Here is a 20,015-nt window from a genome sequence, read left to right as displayed (position 1 = left end):
CACACACACACACACACACACACACACACACACACACACACACACACACACACACAACCCCAGGCCCATCAATCCCCCGTGGCTCTTTGGCACTGGCGTCCGTATATGGTGCTAATGGAACCGTCTGGCAGCCAATCACAGCGTAACACACACACGCCCATCCAATCTCCCGTCTCCTATGGCAACGGAGCGTTGCTCGTTAGAGACGAACGCAGCTTAACAAGCCCTGCGTCTTAACGAGGTTTACTGCCGAGGCGTTAAGAGGGGGGCGATTTCACCGGATGAATACCATTTATTGGTGGATGAGAGACGTCTGGTTCACGACTCTCCACTCACCATTTAGCAAGTTCAATTACTTTTATTTATTCAGCTAAAACCATTAATATAAAAGCAGATTTATTAATTAAGTTTTACTAAAATAATCCCAAGAGGACACTTCAGGGCTTGGTTAGTGAGGAATCTGGTTTAGCATAAAAAAAATCCCCCTAAAAGTCAGGCATTGATTAAATCTTTGCCTTCACAGTTGTCACATTCATCATGTGGGTTTTTCCTCAAGTATCTATGCAGAAGCAATTTTTCGTAGATGTAGAAAGAGACATAGAAACTATTTGTGGAAACACAGAGCTGAGAGCTACTAACAACAACAGCGCTGTGGCAACAAACCCCAATCAAACCGACAGGGGCCCTAAAGTGCCAAGTGGGAAGTCAAGAGGAATTACTTAATTTTACTATCATTAGATCCATTGTTATTATTATACCAATCAGAGAGTGTATAAAAAGGAAAAGCTCCATGTTAAGCCACTGTGATCTTCCTGTAGAATATTTTCAATTCAATACCAAATTAGAAATACAATTCTTAATACTTTATACTGATACTCTACTGTAGTTCATTCTATTAGCAATGATCTGGTAACAAACAGTAACTGTTGATGCAAACAATACCACTGGTCAGTGTCAGATGGACCCACAGGGTATGATGTGCTATGTTGGGCAGCATGTGATTTGCCCGCAGCTGATTTTAACTACAGGACAACAACAAGGTTTGTTTCCTCTGTTAGTGCTATCAGTACTCCATATCAACCATTGGCTGTTAATTCTAGGGCAAGCAGCAACCACAACAATCCTGAGAGACAAAATGTGTGCCAGGTTTATAAATAAAAACAGAGCCTAGCTATTACATAATGCATGCAGATGTTAAATATAGCAAAGCTGACTGCGTTGCATCTACAACTGAAGCTGAACTGATTCTCAACCTCAATTTTGCAATTTTTCTGTCAGTGGCAGTGCTTTCTGTTTTCAAGCTAAGGATGCTATATTGAGTTCTTTGAGCTGTATCGGACTTTTCCCTCAAACCTTAAAGGAAGAGTTTGACATTTTGGGAAAAACATGATCAGTTTTATTCTCATGCCTTTATGCTAAATATGAAGCTGGAGCCTGGAGACGGTTATTTTAGCTTATTTTAGCATAAAGGCTGGGACCATGAGATTAGATACAACATGTTAATTAAATGAGCTTTAGAGGGGTTGGTAGGCAGTTATTTGTATTACCTTTGGACAGAGCCAGGCTAGCTGATTCCGACTGCATTTAGCATACAGTTGTGGAAGACGTATCGATCTTCTCATCAAACTCTCGGCAAGAAGGTTTTTCAAGTCTTTAAGTAGATTAAGCCTCAATTTAACCAGAGCTTGACTGCAGAGGTGGCAGATCAGAAAACACTTATACTAGACATTCCTAGACAGTCACATGTGTTGTTTTGGAAGAAACAAATAACGTAGTTTATTGTTTATGTATGAGGACTCATTGAATATTGAGATACAAATGCGTTGGAGTTGCACATTGACGTTTCTGTTGTCTGAAAAGACAATCTTTTTTATCTTCATCTTCATACTCCCTTCAAGAGTGAAGTGAATTCAACAGATGTGAGCGATCAGAGCTTCCAGCTGCGCTCGACAGGTGTTTGTAACATGTCCCAATGTCAGCACGGATGACTGATTAATGGACAAAAAAAAAAGGAGGCAGTGTTGTACTGCACGCTTTCAGGGCTCTGGATATTGTTTCTACTTCGCTGACGGCGTTTGTTTATCAGGCTGAACGGCGGAGATAATTTCCTGTCAAGCCGTTTGACAGGTAGGACAGTGTTTGAAATTGAGTTGACTTGTTCAACAAAGCAACAGCTGGAGCTACATGCTGCCAGGACGCCTTGGCACCGACGTGGTTCAGTGGGCTGGTGAATGTCTACACACGCACGCACGCACGCTTATATTACAGGGCAGAAAAGAGAATAATGCCAATAAAGTTTTTCAAATGTGTGTGTGTGCTTCTGTTTTAATTTGACAAAATCTGTGATAAAGTGCAACACAGTTAAACATAATCAAATATTAAAGTCATATTTTTGTGTGTCGACATCCAGCCCGACATGACATGGTTGGTTTCACTCAAAATGAATCGCAGCCGTGTGATTGGATTCTTTGATTAAGCCACAAAGGTTAGTCTGTAAATTTAATCTGATAAATAGCCTGCTGCTACGTCACGTTTAAGAAAAGGAGAGCGTCCCATCACTTTGTAACGCTGCTCGCAACTCCTATTGGTTGCCAAGAGGAGCTGCCAAACCAATCAGAAGACAAATGATCAGGCACCACAGCGCGAAGGCAGAGTCTCTCTGATCATGACGATGATTAATGACTCTGTCCGTGTGCGAGTGTCTCTCTGTGTGTATCTTTGTGTTTCGGTACTGGTGTGGACCAAAACACACCTGTCATAGCCAAGGTATTTATTTCTTCACAAAGGGACATTTCAGTTTTAGAATTAGGATTTAAGATTAAGATCATAATTAGCATTAGCATAAAGCGATCAGGCTAATCTTAACTAAACCCATTTCATTTTTTCAACCTAAATATATTAAAATATTGATAATCATCACTTTGCATTGAATTTGAATTCCCTTTAACATTCCTTATTTCTTTGTGTTTATTTTGTGGTCCTGTTTTTCCTCACCTCAGTTAATCATAGCACTCAATTCACTATGAGATGCAATGATTGGTCCTTTTTTTAATGTATTTTGACTTGTGTATGTATTTAGATGAATCTTTTAATGTCTAATTGTTTCTGGTGTACATGGTTTGTCCCCCTTTGTGACTAGTTGTTGCAGCCTGTGGTTATAATATAGAAATGCTACTTCATGCATCATTTGTTAAACAATCTTTTTTGACTGAACTGTAGCTGCTCTGGTGATACATTTTGCCACCAGACAAAGTGTGCAAGTTTTAAATTAGATTTCATCCTCTTGCATACATGTCTTACAGATAAGCAAGAAAATTATACATTTATGACAAAGTGTTATTAACTTTACTTAAGACTACCTTTCAACTAATCCAATGGAGTGAATTTGTTATGTTCAGTAAATGAAGGAAAACAAAAGAAAAAAGGCAAAACTTTTTTAAAGCTGCACTGCATTCTGATCTTTTCCTGGATTTCCTTTTAGATGCTTTAACATTTTGCAACTTTTAAACATGGACTTTTAAACTCCATGTTGGCAGCTGGAAAAGTCCAAACATGAATTACAAAAAATATATCAAATACAAGGTGCAAACTGTTCTTTATCTAATCGTGTGGCTTTTTGCTTTTGAGTTTAGAATTTAGGTTTGGGTTCATTTAGGGTGAGGTTTCTATGGATGGTATAATTTACTTGCGTGGTTTTACAGGTTTTTACGTGAAACAGGATGTTGAAAGAACTTAATGTTGAAAGGTAATATGAGAAAATATTTGAAAACGAATGACAATGCATGTATAATAAACTACTTTGATGACATAAATTACAACCACAGCACATGGCGTAAATGAAAAACATGTTTTTGCAAACTGACACCCTCCATCTTGTGTTAATGCTGCTGGTTAGTTTGAGGCTAAAGATAAACCTGCAGGTATGGGCCTGCCACAAAATCTGCAATATGTTCACATTTTGTCAGATGGCCTTTAATGATAGAATAGCAGAATCATATACACTCAGGGAACAAAGGTAACATATGAAAAGGCTTTTCAATTGCCAAACTTTAACAGCCCTCTTTGTCTTTCTTTTATCTCTCTCTCCTCTCTCTCTGTCTCAATTACCAGGCGGCAGCACACAGGCTGTGTTCTATCTCAGAGGCTGTTAATTAACACTTACACAGTTACCACCTCTGCTGCTGTTATGAGACAGAGAGACAATGAGGGAGGAGAGGAGGATAAAACATTAATACCATCACTCACGGCCTGCAGATAAGACAGACAGACAGACAGACAGACAGACAGAGAGAGGGGATGAAAGGCTCAAATTCACAAATACATAAGCCACTTGGCAATTTGGAAGTAGACATTGACCAAATAGCAGCAATAGTCAGCAATTCCAAGAACCACTTGTCAAAATTAATATTGGCCACTTCAGAACAGAAACACCACATATTATTCTCTTTTTGTCTGTTTGTTTCCAACTACAGGTCTACTATAACTGTCCAGTCACATGCAAGCAGGGAGCACAGGCTTGGAAGCAAAAGTTACTTGTTTACCGAATCTTTCCACTGTATTGATCTTTTGTCTTGTCCTGAATTCGTTGAGCTCTGCTCGACTTTCCCACATCTGAGTTTCTGAGTATCTGTTGGCTTTTAAATGTCAACATCTGTCTCCGTAAACTCAAAACTGGAGAGCAACCGAAGGAAAGTGGATCATCGTATTCCCTTAATGGTCAACACAGTGGGTGTAGAATATAAAATCAAAGAGTATGATGCATTTTGTACATTGCACGTTGCATCAGTTTGTCTCCTAATGGCCTGCACCATGATTTTGTTTCTTTGAGTAACATAAATAAACATGGTGATTGATTTCAAGTAATGTTTAATGTATCACTAGTACATTTTGAAGCTCTGTTTCAAATAGGAAGTATTCCTCTGCGATATTAAATATTCATGACTAAATCAGCTAAAATATCTAATCAAAGTTAAAGTCAATTAAAGTCTGGATAAAAAGTTGATTGACAGCAGCCTGGCAACATGAATTCTAAATCCTGATTGGTGCAGAGAAATATGTGACATCATCTTTAGTCCAGAGTCCTGCCCGCTTCAAACCAACGACAGGAGCGTCAACAGCATGAAGAGAAATCTTTCATGTGAAATATTCTTAATTTTGCCAAAACTGGCAGAAAATAAGTTCACGTATTACACTGTATAAACTTACGGAAATACTTCTTACCTGCGTAATGAGGCTCTTTAGTTCGGTCCTCTCCACCTCCCATGACGCCTTGGCCTTGGCGAACTGCTGTGTGAGTTCTTGGGAGCCTTGTCTCTCCTGTCGCAATTCTCCACTCAAATCTTGCAGCGCCACCTTTAGGTCCGCCAAGGTGCTGCTCACGGCGCTAGACTATATGGAAAGATACACATGTAAGAATATGTGTGTGGGCGTACGTATGTGTGTGTGTGTGTGTGTGTGTGTGTGTGTCACTCAACTGACCTTGATAGTTGGGCTGAGTGGTTGTTCGTCTGCAGCAGCCCTCTTGTCAGTCTGGTGGGCAGGGCTCGTCAGGTTCTCCTCCTCTAACAGCAGGTACAGGTCCTTCAGACTGTTCATCTGAAAAAGAAAAAATCACAGAGCAGAATCGCCTTTCAATCAATTAGCCTCTGTGTCTTTATCTATCTACATATTTATACATTTTCTTACTTCTGCAAAGGCAACAATTGTTCACATTTACATCCAGCTACAATATTCAAAATATGTTACAATACAAAAAACATGTTATTTCACATTTGATGTTGAATTAAATCACTTTGCCTTGTGGCCAAGTTACTTGTCCTCTGCATAGAACCTGGTTAAACCTGGTTAAAATATTTTCTCTTAATTCTTTCTGTGATTGAAAACCTGAGATTACATCATTTTTGAGAACAAATGGAGATATCCTTTGAGGACAATAGAGTATTGATTTTAGATACATAAATACATTTCTTGGTTAAAATAATAACAGTATGTCAACGGTGTGGACAATCAGCATTTTCCTTTCCCTTCCCCTCATACCTCCAAGATGTCTTTCCACTCTGTGTCCTTCCTGCAGCCCAACCTCCACTGTTTGAGGAAGCACCGTAGTTTGAGGCTGAGCAGCACCAGGGCCTGTTTGAGGTGCTGGGACTCCTGGACCAGCAGAGTCCTCTCTTGGCTCCACAACTTCTGCTGGAGCCGAACCTGGAGGGCCAAACTCTGCAGCTGGAAGTCCCGACGAAGCAGAGCCTTCTGGTGCTCATCCTGGATCTGAGAGGGAAAGGCAGTTTGACACAGGACAATCAGGGAGGACTTGCATTTCTCTATAAAATGGTGTTTCTGCGTGAGATTAAGGGGTCTTTTGTTTCCAGGTCAGTATTTGTGTGTTTTGGCAGTATTCAGTGCTGCAAACTGACCTGTGAGAGTTTAAGAGTGGTTTCTCTCTGAGCCTGCCTCTCCTCCTCCAGCTCCACTTGAGTTCCAAGAGCCGACTCCTCTGCTTCGGACAGCCGAGCCCGGAGGTCATCGACATGTATGGGCTGGAGGAAATTAAGAAGGAGATGAGGAAAGGATGAGTCGGGGGGGGAAAGATAAGGAAGAAGGGGGTGGAGTAAAAGAAAAGAAAAAAAGAGTTGAGGGAAAGAAAGAAATAAGGAAAGGAGCAGTGGATAGGGAAACATCGGTGGGTAGGGAACAAGGAGGGAGGCAGCCAGAGATCAAAGAAAAGAACAAAAAGCAGTAATGGGAGGAGAGGTGGCAAGGGACGAGAGAGTTAGAAGGAAATGAAAAAGGGAGAAACAGCCAAGTGTGAGAAGCACATAACATGGCAGTTTTGTGCTAGAACACCCTTTAAATCACATTTCAGCTTCGGCACGCTAACTGTATGCCCACAAATACACACACACTCTCTCTCTCACGCTCACAAACACACACACACACACACACACACACACACACACACACACACACACACACACACACACACACACACACACACACACACACACACACACACACTCTCCTATGCCTCATTTGGCTGCTGAGTGAGTGCGATCCATCGACCCACCACTGTACCATTAATGTCCTCTTTCACCCTCCACTGGGCTCAGCCTCTGCCCTCCATCACCCTCCACCCCGAACAGCACCCGGGCTGCTCACAGCCAGAGTTTCTGGTCCGGTATGACTCACTGTTGTGAGAAAGTGGCATCTGCTCATGCAAAAATGTGCATTACAAAACTGAAGCAACATGTGAACAAATGTGCAAAGAATGAGAGGATCCAAATATACTAATAACACCATTTTGCCAACACCGTAGCCTAGCCTAGCAAAAAGACCGGAGGCAGTGGGTTACAAGCTCTACCGTTGAATATTGCAGAGAATGAGATGGTGTTTCTGTAACACCGGGTGTACACTACAGTATGTGCTGCTGAGTCACTGCTCTTCATTCTATTTTACATTCTCAAGCTCGGATAAAGATGCAGACACACAAACACACACACACACATCCCTGGTTACCATGGAGACACGCCAGCAAAAGGTCAGACAAACAAAGAGGTCTTTTCTTCCCGTCAATCCCACAGCTGACAGTGAAGTCACTGTTTATGTTTGTTGACAACACTGTGTTGCTAGCATGAGTTCACCACTACTGTACCACATCCCGAATTTCAAGCTTCAATTTGTGTGTGTGTGCACATGTGCATATAAATGAGCCTTTGATTAACCTTTCCTGTCATTGTGTGTTTGCACAGGAAGAAGTGATGCAAGCATACGCAGCCCACATGTACAGTCAAGGCCCGTTTTCATGGGTTTGTATCTGATACAATAACGCAAATATTAATAATAAGAAGACTAGTCGAGGGTACAAGTTCATTCTTAATGGTCTTTAAGCAGGAGTTTGACCCGCCAAATCTTAAGGTCCACTTAACTAGCTTTTTCCAGAGCTTTTAACCGCATCTCAGATCTTCCTCAGGAGATGGAGCTTGTTCGGTTGTCATGGAGATGGCTCAGTTGCCATCAGGACCATCTTTGAAGGCAGTAGACAGGACAATCCACTACATACGAGCTATGACCCATTATCACTTGAAAGCTTTACAAAAAGCTATTAAGTGGGCCTTGACTATCTAAGTACGTTAGTAAGTATGTTTTTTTTCTTTTACATTTTGAACAAGATACACGTTGAACAAAGTTTCTTGTTACTTATTGGTAGACACATACACTAATACCAATTAGCTAATTCATCAGCCGGGACGATTTGGTGGTCACGCTCTAAATTACATATTTGTTCAAATCCATATCTGATCATTTTGTCCTTGTCTTGCTTCATCCTACTGTCCTCTTTTCTTCCTGAAACACACACCAACGTCTTCAGCAGGCGGGATGGCAAGACAACATGTCTTCTCTCTAACTGTGTTTTGGATGTTTATTCAGAGAGAGTATTATGGGGTGTTATTGTAGCAAATGTATCAAAGCTGAAATTTTAGGTTTTTTTGCCACAGTGGAAACAAGCTGTAACCATAACGCTGACAGAACACCACCCTTTAAAGTCACAGGGAAACGGCAGATAGAGCGCCTTTTTGTTTGTGTTGTGTGTTTTTGATCGTTGGATCATTCAAAAGTGAGAGTGGTTTAGTGGATTCAATCGATATATAAAATATTGAGCTGTAAAAACTGTTGGCTTCCACCATCTGCTCCCTCACTCGCTGTTTGACCAGACGGACAAGGAAGAAATGAATAAATTAGGGCTGCAAAAGAACAAGCTGAAGAACACTAAAAAACACTGAAGATAAATGCAGAGTTGATTACTAATTGTTATCCCTTACACATACATAGTAATTTGCTCCATTATTAATATGAAAACAGCAGTTATAGCCCCTTTCACATTCACCATCAGCTTCCCTAGTTACTTTACCCTCTCGGACAGACTGTTAAAGGAGCAGACTCGACATTTGTTTGTTGCCCTGAAGGCATGTTGAGACTTCGACCAGCCAAAAGCCTATGAGTTTGTTTGTCTGTCTGCGTGTGAGACATTTGACATTAAAGCTTCAGGCTCAAGTGTGTGTGTCTGTGTCTGTCCTGATGGGGATGGTTGTGTTGTAGAGCGACTCACCAGTGCTTCGTCCGTCTCCTTCTCTCCCCGTTCCAGCCGGCCGTCATCCTGCTTTTGCTTCTCATTGCGGTCTGATTGGCTGTTCTCCTTGATTTCACCTTTCACCTCCGGCTCTGATTGGTCCCTATAATCAGGCTGCTGCATGCATGCATGGGCAGGTTAATGAATAAAAAAAACAAAAGAAACAAAAAAAAAAACATAGAGGACAGAGGGTGGGAAAGGGGAGGAGGAGACGTGGTGGAACAAAAACAAAAAGGAGGGGAGTGATAGTAATGAAAGAAAAAACAAGACAAACAAACACAACCATAAGAATAAAAAACAATTCAACCAAAATGGCGTCGATCCATATGACAACATTGAGAAAAATGGAAAACAACGGACAAAACAGAAACAGTTGAGTATGGATCTCACAAGATGAAGAAAAGGATGTAGAGGAGAAAGAGCTTGGTCAGAGAGGAGAAGGAGAGGGTGGAGAAAAGAAAGAAAAGGAGGATGGAGGGCAGAATGAATGGCTGAGGGGGAGGAGAGATACATGAAACAGAAGAGGACACAGAAGAGTGGGAGGAAAGGAGAGACGGGGGAGAAACAGCAATGGGAGAAAGAGGAGGGAAGGGAGAGGCAAAGAGGGGAAAAAGAAGACGAGAAGGAGTAAGGCGGTTAGGATGAAAAGTCAGAGCGAAGGGGCAAAAGGGTGAAGAAGGAGAGGGGAGAAACGGGTGTGGATGGGGAAGCAAAGCAAGGACAAAAGGAGAAGAAAGAGGAGGAAGAGTGGGACCGAGGGAAGGAAAGGAATGTGAAGTGAGCAAGGAGTCAGAGGAAAGTAGGTCAGCATTTAAGGATATGACCAAGAGGAGGAGGCATGAGTACCGGGAGAAAGGAGGCAAAGTGGGAGATGGAAGTAAAGTGCAGAAACCGGCGATTATGGTGCCCATGCAGAGAGAGAGGGGGGGAAGGAGGAAGGGGCAAAGGGAAGGGGAGGAGAGATCGGGGGGTGTTGGGACTCAGAATTTGGCCTCTAATGGAGTCTAAACATGATGATGTATTCTCTTAAAACTTTGTATAATTTCACCACAGCCTCCTCCAGACAGGCAAGCTAGATTAGATTAGAAAAGACAGACTTTTACAAGAAACAAGTTTCTCTTGTTGTAAAGGCAGGACACCAAATCACAAAAATATCCATCCCAAGTAAATTGTGTCTACTGTTGAGTCTTGAAAGTCAGTGTGGTGACACAATCTTTAAATAACCAATTACATTTTTTTAAATTTTTTTTAAAGCACGTTCCTGACAGTTGAATCTTAAACTAGCAGCTGCACTTCAGTCGAGTGTAACTTCTAAATCTTTGCTGATTCCAATGTGTCTTTATAAATGCGTATCTTACACTGAATATGGACCATCATATAGTTTAAAATAAATTTGATGCTCAGACTAAAACATAAATCACCGACAATCAACTGTAACCCAAGAATTTCCCAGAGGAGAATGTCAGAAATCTGTTGAGACCGAGCTCACTGTCTCCTCCGCTGCTTTAAGAAATCTGTGTGGACAACTCTTTTAATAATAATCAAAGGTAGATTTCATCACCATTTCTTTCTTGGATTTGAATAACTCAGATATTTTGACTCCAGATTTGGTATTTTAGCGATTAAATTAAAGTTTATTTTTAAGTGGATTTGTCGTCTTGCGTTTCTACCAACGTTACTCCTCTTATTATAAAAAAACACAGTCATTATAAAAATACAGTACTCACTATCTGGTGTCAGAATACTAATTTGAATTTTAAGTATTCAAATCAAAAATCTCAGATAGTACTTATAGACTATGTTTATAGTTTATTATTTGCTAATCAACTACATTGCATGATGCTACATGAATCTTAATATGGGCCAAACAATGCTATTGTCCTGCTGGCCTTTATTCTGATAAAATAATAATAAATGTGAGTAAATCTATATAAATTTATGATAGATATTGCACAACCTCACTCGATCTAAACCTAGTTGGTTTTATGATGCTGATGAAAACATATATAAATAAATGGTGCTTTATGTACTCTTAATAACCCTACTGTGTCCATGGATACAAACAGGCTCCATTTGAGGCCTAAAGCAGCATCTAGATACCAGGTTAGGAAGCAATTTATTAGCATGCAGAGGACATGGGTGGCATCGTGTGGACAGGGTTACACTGGCAGCTCAAATCTGAATTCATTTAATATGCCCATACAGCAGGGGCAGTTTTTGTTTGTTTGTTTGTCACCAAAGGGATATTTTTCCACTCACAACTGTGTTGGAATCACGTCAGGTTAATTTATATTTAAAATTGCCATTGTTCATCAGATTTGAGCGTGTTGTGTAAATCCATTCTCCAGTGTGAGGAGAAACTAAAGCAGCAGGGTTAGATGGGATTGGGAGGATTATGCAGCCAAACTAATGGTTAGGCACTGGACCAAACACAAAATTGAAGAATAGAAAAACAAACTAGTGACAACGGAAAATAAAAAACCCCAACAAAAGTAAAAGCTTTTGAAAAAGAAAGACTGATAACAAATGAAAGAGACAGAGTGACAAGGAGTGAAAAGGAGGAGTGTGTTTCCCGTCTTTTACCTGCTCCACGGCAGTGCTCAGTTCATCCTGCCCGTCCCCAGAGCAGAGGAGGGAGGCGCAGGGTGAGGCCAGAGGAGACGCTCCTTCAACCTGAGGGTCCCTGCCACCTGCTGGGGGTTTACTCAGGCTGTCGACATGCTCCACAAAGGCCTGTAGCTGGGTGTGCAGGGCCTGGAGTCTGCTGGTCAGAGCACCAACCAGGGGGCGGTCCGCCAGGTCAGACAGCTCTGAAATCTGCGGAAACAAAGAAATAACAAACTTTATCACGGACATTATTGTGAAAAGCTATCTCTTTGAAAATAAAAAAGGGTTCCCCCTGACAGTATTGTGGAAGAACAACACCCTGACGCGTACCTGGCTGTGAGGCTGAGGTTTCTCCAGGTCACACGGCTCTGCGGCCTCGTTGCTGCAGACCTTTTGATAGATGGATGGGGAGGAGGAGAGGCAGTTAGACTCTGGGGAGGTCAGGAGCTGTATGGCGGTGGAAACCAAGCGAGCCTGGTCCCTCATGGTTAGCAAGGCATCATGGTCCTTCTGCCCCAGGTACCCAGGGAGTGAGGTTGTTGCGTCAGCGTTGTCCTCGATCTTCTTTTTCCGTTCCTTGATCTCCAGGGCGTCGGTCTCACCCCCTACTGGCTCTTTGCGGTGCGGCGGGCTGAGGGAAAAACACAGAGAGAGTGCGTTTAGGACTTCTAATACATGTCGCTTTATCAAGATGGTGGTTGAGTTTCAACAACATATTCTCTCACTGAAATATTTCCAGTAGAGAACCACAATTTCACACACAAATGTTGTGAGGGAAACTGAAAACGTAAGACTACCTTGGGAGGCACTCAGCTGAGTCTCCGGCCTCTGCGTCAGTCTCCAGAGCCAGTCGTAGAGAGGAGGAGGAGGAGGAGGAGGAGGAAGGGGCATGGTAGGAGGCCAGATCACAGCGCTGCAGGTTGGACAGAAGCACTCGGTTTTCGTACTGCAGCTTCTTCACCTTTCCGCCCAGATCTCCAATTTGAAGCCTCGCCAGTCTGAGCTCCTCCTCCTGGGCCGGGGCGTCTGTGCTGATAAGCACCGCCCCTTCCTGTATGGAGTGCACCGGGCTGTCGTTGAGCAGCCCGTCCGTCAGCGACGCCAGTGAGTTGGACGACAGTGCGGACGTCGGTGGCGGGAGATCAGATTTATAGCGGTTTATCTCATTCATCAGGAGTTTGTTCTGTTCCTCCAGCTCGATGAGAGACCTCCTCAGTAGCTCTGCCTCCTCCTCGACAAACTGGAGGTGTCTCTGGAGCTCCATGACGTTTTCAGATGAAGCCCCTCCCCCGAGTACCATGGCTCCTCCTCCCAGACTGCCACCAACACCAGAAAGCTCCTGTGGACAATCTAGGGAAAAAAAACAATGAGCGGTCAGGCAGTTGAGAAAAAGAAGAGAAATTAAAATGTGTGTGAAATAATAATTACAGATGAATCATGCAATTATAAATATCCACAACATGTCTGAAAGCAGGTATAATCTGAAAGAAATAGTTCGACATTTTATTGCAAAGCGTTTGATAAGAATATTGATACAGCTTTTATTGCGTATGTGTAATAGAGATGAGTTTACAAACTACCTTGTGGTCCCTTCATGTCGTCCATCTCAGCTCGGAGCCCCCTGTTCTCCACCTCCAGCTCAACGATGCGTCGACTCAGCAGGTTGGCCTCCTCTTCTACCAGCTTCAGGTGGACTCTGATCTCCGCCTCGCGCGTGTGGGGGGAGTCAGCAACCTGAGGGGGAGTCAAATAAAAAACACACTTGGAGAGAAGAACCATTTTCTTAATCAACTCCCACCTGTTCATTAAATCAGCTGTTGACCTTTAAGACTGTTAGCATGAAATACTGAAGGGCTTATAAGTGTTTCTACCCCCATTTTCTTACATCACGAACTGTCCTATAAATATCATTATCAATAGTAATAACAACATTTTCAGTCGTGGGTATTCAAATCCTAATCATTATGCAAGTGACTGGAAAGTCAATATTGTAACAAACGATATATTTGTTTGTTGTTTTCAGCATCAGTCACTGAATCGGCTCAGAAGTGAGTTGGATTTAATGAGCTTTGTGGGGAGTTTTGGCTGTTTCTAAAACAATACAAATGCAGCTCTGTAGAGTTTTCCAAGGTGTTTTAGGCATTTGGGTTTATAGGGGTACAAGGGGGGGGGGGCGCACTTTACAAACTGGGACCACCATAATAGCTTATTGGTGACGTTTTGCATCTCTCAGGCAAACATCAAGAGGTACAGAGGTAAATGGTATAAAGACGGAAAGTCAGGGTTTATATTTTCCTTAAGGTGTTGTCAGAAAATATGTCTGTTAGCTGTCTCACTAGCCTCTAAATATGAAATCCTATGAAATCCTCCTCCATTGTGTGGTGATTTTTGGTCTTGTTCACTAACCACTACATTGTCTGCCCTAATTTGCTCATCTATCACTGTCTGACGATGACAGAGTGCAATGTGATAAACTTTTTGCTCCTGTGTAAATTGGCTTAAAAACAAATCTCTAGCTATACATAGATAATATCTGTCCTCCTCATCCTCCCCTCACCTCCTCCACGGTGAGCGAGGCGTTGACGTCCCCGTACAGCGACCTAAACTTGGCCAGCTCCTCCTTCATGGCCTCGCTGTCCTTCACCAGTTTGGTCAGCTTCTTGCACATCAGGGCTGACTCCTCTTTGGCAAAGTGGAGCTGACATTTCAGGTCCGAGCTGTCCTCCTGCGGTGACGGAGCAGAAAGAGAAGAGAGCGCCGAGGTGACATTGATACAAAAACTGCCATATCACAGAGAGGCCGATACGTACACGCGTCTGTTATCAAGCAATGTACAGTTGTGACACAGTGACAGACGTTTTAATAATTGATTCATCATTTTAGGTAATTCATTTAACTGAGAACCGGACATGGATGGAAACACACACAGATGGATAACAGCTTAAACACGCAGACAACTGGACAACATTAGAGGTTTGGAGTGAAGTATGTGGTGATTCTGTTATTGAATTATGTCCTGATGTTTTGTTTTTCTAACCATGGTGATGTTGGGGCATCATCTCTCTCAGTTATAATATGCACTAAACTGTTTGCTTGTCTGTCATTTGAACACAAGCCACATTTCAGTACAGTCCTGCAACTCAAATGGGATGAATTGGTTTTTCATTCTATTTAAAGTCGCCTTGAACTTGAAAAATAATGACTAAGAGCTATTTGAATAGCTCGCGGCTTTCAGCTACCAAATGGTGAGGTAAGAGTCATGCTGTGTTTGTTCCTTGTGAGGCTTTTAAGAAGAAAAAAAGACATAACACAAAGGAAAGAGTGAAAGTCCAGAAAACAGTCATTAGTGGTTTGCGTCAGACAACGTCATACAGCATATTAAATTAATGTTTACCATATCTATCTTAAGTTTGCTGACATTACACCAAGTAAGGCTGTAGCAGGAAAAAATGTGGGTATGGGTGTGTTTTATTGCTTATGAATTAACCTTTTAATCTGTAAAATAAAGATTGTATTATTTACTTTGTTTTAAACACTGATCAACTCTGTGGCTCTGTAGAGCATGTCAGTGTCTTTTAAAAAAACTCTGATAACCCCATAGTACACTACCTGCCCTGCACCAAAGAGCAAACAGACACAGTTGGTGACAAGCTGGTGAAGATAGTGGAGCATTTAGCATTTAAAGAGCCACATAGCTCCCTCAGGAGTTGGTGGAGACCAAAAACAGAACTAAAAGAGAGTGGGCGTTTTACATTCATCAGGTGGCATGACATCAGCTAATTGCTATTGTGGCTCTGTGTCTGCTGGATGTGAACAGACAACTGTTTTGCGCCATGTTAGCTAAACCAACTACAGAAGGGCTGCGTTTCAGCCCGTTGTGGTGTTTTTCTGTCCCCTAGTGACCGAAAAAAACCCAGTTGATTCAGCATTAAACGTCCCCCTTTTTTTAGGAATTGTATGAAGCTCTCAACATAAACGTACCGTATATTGATGTATGTATCTCTATCTTAAACTCCGTTGTAGCTACTGCTGACCCTGTGCGCCTCATTCCTCATAAGCAGCTCCGTGGCTGTATTTGTTTTACGGCCTGTGGAGTCTTTCCAACCACATTAAGCAATGCGAGCGCCAGCCAGTCGACCATTTATGGTATGTGGCTTGGAGAGGAAGCCTGGGTTTGCGTTAGCAGATGGGGAGAGATGTCAGTGAGAGAATTAACTTCACCACAAACACCTTCTGTGGGGATAAATTACTCCTTTGGGTTTTTAATCTGTATCTCTGTGTACTCCGTTGCTCTGTTAAACCTGATCTCATACACTTCTAACTCCCAGAGTGCCCTTTTTTTCTTCGCAGAGGAAAAAACAAGTATTTCAGCTGTGTTTGAATTATTTTAGCGATTTGGAAAAATAAAGAAGGGAAGGAGACCTCAGAAAGTGAAGTTAAGGATTTTTTTTTTCTATTTGTGGAAGAGAAGTGAGGCAGAATGAAGAGGAGGTAGAGATTTAAAGTGTGGTGTCTAGGCATGATCTGTAATCCAAGCATAAAGAAAAAACAGGTATGCAAGGATTACAGTCAGTACAAACACCTGCAGGACAAGATGGAGGGAAGAAAAGAGAGAAAGAGATGATGTGAAGATGAGGAGGAATAGAGGAAAATGCTGATTTATTTGCTTCAAACTGCACACGGCTTGTTTGGACAGATAGAGTGTGATCCCCAGAGGAAATAGGTCACAGCCGACAGAGAGACACATAGACAGCCCAGTTGTGAGCTGTGAGGTGAGAACACACTTAAAGGATCAAACATGATAGATTTCCAACATGACAGTCGTGGTCGGGTGCCCCGGACAACATTAACATGTCTATTCCGAACTCAAATGGTGTTTGAAACAGAAACAAAAAGAATAACACAGCTGTTTCATGGAGGATTGGCTGTATAGGTGATAATTAACTGGGTAAGTAATTTAATTAGAGTGCCAGTCTCCAGAAGCAGCAGGTTTGCTACAGCACTTGCTCTATGTAAATGAAAATAAGGGGATGTTATGCAACTGTTTTGTGATTCTGTTTATTGATTCCATTCAGTTCATATCAAATCCTGATTCTGGTGGTTTGAGTATAAAGAGAATAAGGGGCTGTGTTTCTGGGGTGTAGCCAGCAGATATCTGGGCCAAAACTTCCTTTTCTGTGCACTGCTCATTGTTTACAGTGAGATTAGCAACCTGAGATGCATGCATGACTAATTCTAATAATTCTTTCTAATTCTGAATCAATAAAAATCTATATCATGGGGCGATACCCGGTGGGTTCAGAGATCTCATTTTGGCCAGTGTGTTCCGCCTCTTTTGCTCTCTGTTTATCACTACTACTGATTACAAAAGGCAACCAGAACGCTTCCAATACCTAAATCTTCTCCCGTTGCCTCCAGATTCTACATTTGAATGAAGAATCTGTTTATAGAGATCAGGTTGCCATAAATACTTATGTGACATGAACGACAAGGCATTTTGTGATTCTTTTTGGCTACAAAATAATAAAAATCTTTATTTTTTCCATGAAGAAATTAAATGTTCACTGTTTGACTTTTGTTTTTAAATGAACTGAACATAACTGAATTGAGTCATCATGTTCCTCTGTGCACAAAATGATTTCGTGATCACGTTTTCCTTCATCACGACTGAATGGAATCATCAACTTGTCGATGGAGAAAACGAACTGTCCTTGCAGGATTCAAGAAGCATGTTTCCAATTGACTCTGATTCTTACAGTTTGGAACACATGCTGCTCTGTTCGATACACTCAATGTTGAGACATGTAGGAGGAAATAACAGTTCCTGTCGCCTGCAGTACATGCAATTACATTTGTGCAGAGACGACACTGCCTCGAGCGATGCTGACACCATAAAAACTGTCAGCATCGATGCGATGCTGACGCCATGAAAATATGGTGGTATTTACTTATTTATTTGTTTATGTTTTTAGGAGATCCTCAACTACTTACCTGGACATGACTACAAGGAAATTGACAAACATCCCAAACAGGACTGTCGTTGTGGTAATATGTAATATTGGAGTGTGTGCCTGTGCACAGTGGGCGCACAAGTCAAATCCTGTTGATGTTATTCCTTTTAAGTATTTTAGATAATAATAATGAGAATAAACTAAATGATATGTGTGGGTAAACTGCCTCATAAAGTAAATAAATGCAAATAGATAAAAAAGAATCTTAACAGGAACAACAGCAGAATCAAAAATAAACAGCTTGGTATTGTAATGTTTGTATGTTTCTCTAGTTCTGCAGATGTTTCAACTATACACACTCAGCTATTTGTTATTGGTGATTGCGTTACATGTCCTTTTGAAAGCATGTGTGTGTGTGTGTTAGATAAATGTCACTCTCTCCAGGTCTAAATGTCTTAAAGGTTTAGCAGCTGAAACAGCACTTTGTCTCTCTTATTGATTTGTTGGACCATATGGAGGAACATAGGTGTGTGTGTGTGTGTGTGTGTGTGTGTGTGTGTTACCTGTGGACAGAGCTTCTTGTCAGGTTTGTTGTTGGCTCGTGCTCCTCTTTTCCTCTGGGAGTTCTGCAACATAGACACATACAGAGTGTCATTAGTAAGAAGTGACACAACTGTGAACTGTTTCGATAGGATGAAGAATTATTGTAATTCAGTCTGAAACAACACAGAGGGACTACTACCTGTAGTGGAATGTCAAGATGTAAACATGTGTAATCACAACATACACTCAAAGTTCCAACTCTTTTCAACTAAGAATTTTCTTGGCTGCATTTTTAACCTTCCCCTAAGAGCAGACATTTAGCAAAAATATATTAACTACTGACTAAAATATATTTTCCAATGAGTTCCCCTTTATCTCATCTGAACAGAGCCACTGCCAGCTGATGCACAGACATGAGACAATAATGCATTTAAGTGCCTTTTCACATCTCCAACCCTCCTGCGTTCTAGTACAATTAAAGCAATTTTGTCATTTTTCAGAACGTTGAAGACTGCAGATTTTCCTGGATGCATGGGAATGTTGACAGTTCCCCCCATTTTACCAAGATGCACTTGGATTGAACCTCGTTAAAGGTATAGTTTGACATTTGGAGTGGTATTATGTATATATATATATATATATATATATATATAAAAATATATATATATATATATATAAATATATATATATATATATATATATATATAAAAATATATATATATATATATAAATATATATATATATATATATATATATATATAAATATATATATATATATATATTCCTCTTCTTCTTGTGCCGAGCCCCAGATGTCATTGCTACAGTGATGTTGATCATCCCCATAGTGATTTTGATCACCACGGCGACACTGATGATAAGAGTGTGAAATTACAGCCGTGAGGTGGAGGTAGAAGTGTGAAAAAAGAGAGAAATAAAGAGAAGGAGAAAGAGTCATAAAGGGGAGAAACGAAGAGGGAAAAACAAAGGCATAGATCTAAGCCCTAATGACATGAACCAAAAACTGAGTTGCGTTGCTAAAAACTCACACACGTACTCAAACACACAAACCATCCTCTTTATCTAAGAGTCGGCCCAGAGCATTAGACTCTCATAAATCATCATGCTTCCTTCTCTTAAGACCCAAGACCAATCATGCGCACACACACACACACACACACACACACACACACACACACACACACACACACACACACACACACACACACACACACACACACACACACAGTAAGGACAGGCGCTGCAGTGTGAGAAGCTAAGCTCATCTGGCTCAATCCGTTTCCATGGAAACAAGCTACTCTCTCTGCAACCAAGCACCGACAACAAAAGAAAGAACTGGAGGGCAGAAAAAGGTGAGAGAGGAGGACAAGAAAATAAGAAACAATTATAATGTTGTCATTCTTTTTCCTTTTCGATTTTCCCAAAATGTAAAATTGAATGTTATTTTAATGTTTAAAGTGAATTGCTGAAATAATGAAACCTTGTAATAATAATAATAATTCCTCTCATGTCCAGGTGGAGTTGCAGTGCAGCATCAGCATGAAGGGGATTTGATCATTTGTCTGATGTTTATTTCCACAAGTCTGTCAGCCTCCCTCACCTCTCCTCTTTCTATCCCTTCATCACTCTTTGGGTTATTTCCAGACCTTTTCATTTTTCATGTCCCGCTGTCCTTCCCTCCCTCGCATCTCTTCACTCCCCCCCCCCCCCTCTCTCTCTCTCTCTCTCTCTCTCTCTCTCTCTCTCTCTCTCCCTGTCACCTTACCTACTTT

At 41.4% G+C, this 20,015-nt stretch overlaps 1 protein-coding gene across 1 annotated transcript in view; it reads right to left on the bottom strand.

The window, feature by feature from the left end:
- The window catches only part of mtcl2 (microtubule crosslinking factor 2), a 90,958-nt gene that overhangs the window by 15,305 nt on the left and 55,638 nt on the right, over positions 1 to 20,015 (bottom strand). The window contains exons 5-15 of the mRNA XM_068733823.1: positions 18,246 to 18,308; positions 14,289 to 14,456; positions 13,312 to 13,465; positions 12,529 to 13,081; positions 12,062 to 12,362; positions 11,708 to 11,941; positions 9,104 to 9,241; positions 6,414 to 6,536; positions 6,037 to 6,267; positions 5,479 to 5,595; positions 5,221 to 5,388 (exon numbers count right to left, since the gene is read on the bottom strand). Coding sequence (XP_068589924.1) covers positions 5,221 to 5,388; positions 5,479 to 5,595; positions 6,037 to 6,267; positions 6,414 to 6,536; positions 9,104 to 9,241; positions 11,708 to 11,941; positions 12,062 to 12,362; positions 12,529 to 13,081; positions 13,312 to 13,465; positions 14,289 to 14,456; positions 18,246 to 18,308 — 2,250 coding nt within the window. The remainder of the gene's footprint in view (positions 1 to 5,220; positions 5,389 to 5,478; positions 5,596 to 6,036; positions 6,268 to 6,413; positions 6,537 to 9,103; positions 9,242 to 11,707; positions 11,942 to 12,061; positions 12,363 to 12,528; positions 13,082 to 13,311; positions 13,466 to 14,288; positions 14,457 to 18,245; positions 18,309 to 20,015) is intronic.

Source organism: Cebidichthys violaceus, unplaced genomic scaffold (genome assembly GCF_023349555.1).
Source record: "Cebidichthys violaceus isolate CVI_PGR_0920_01 unplaced genomic scaffold, fCebVio1.0.p SCAF_6, whole genome shotgun sequence".
Taxonomy (NCBI): Eukaryota; Metazoa; Chordata; class Actinopteri; order Perciformes; family Stichaeidae; genus Cebidichthys; species Cebidichthys violaceus.
Note: the sequence above shows the minus strand (reverse complement) of the source record. Positions and strands in the feature narration are given on the sequence as shown.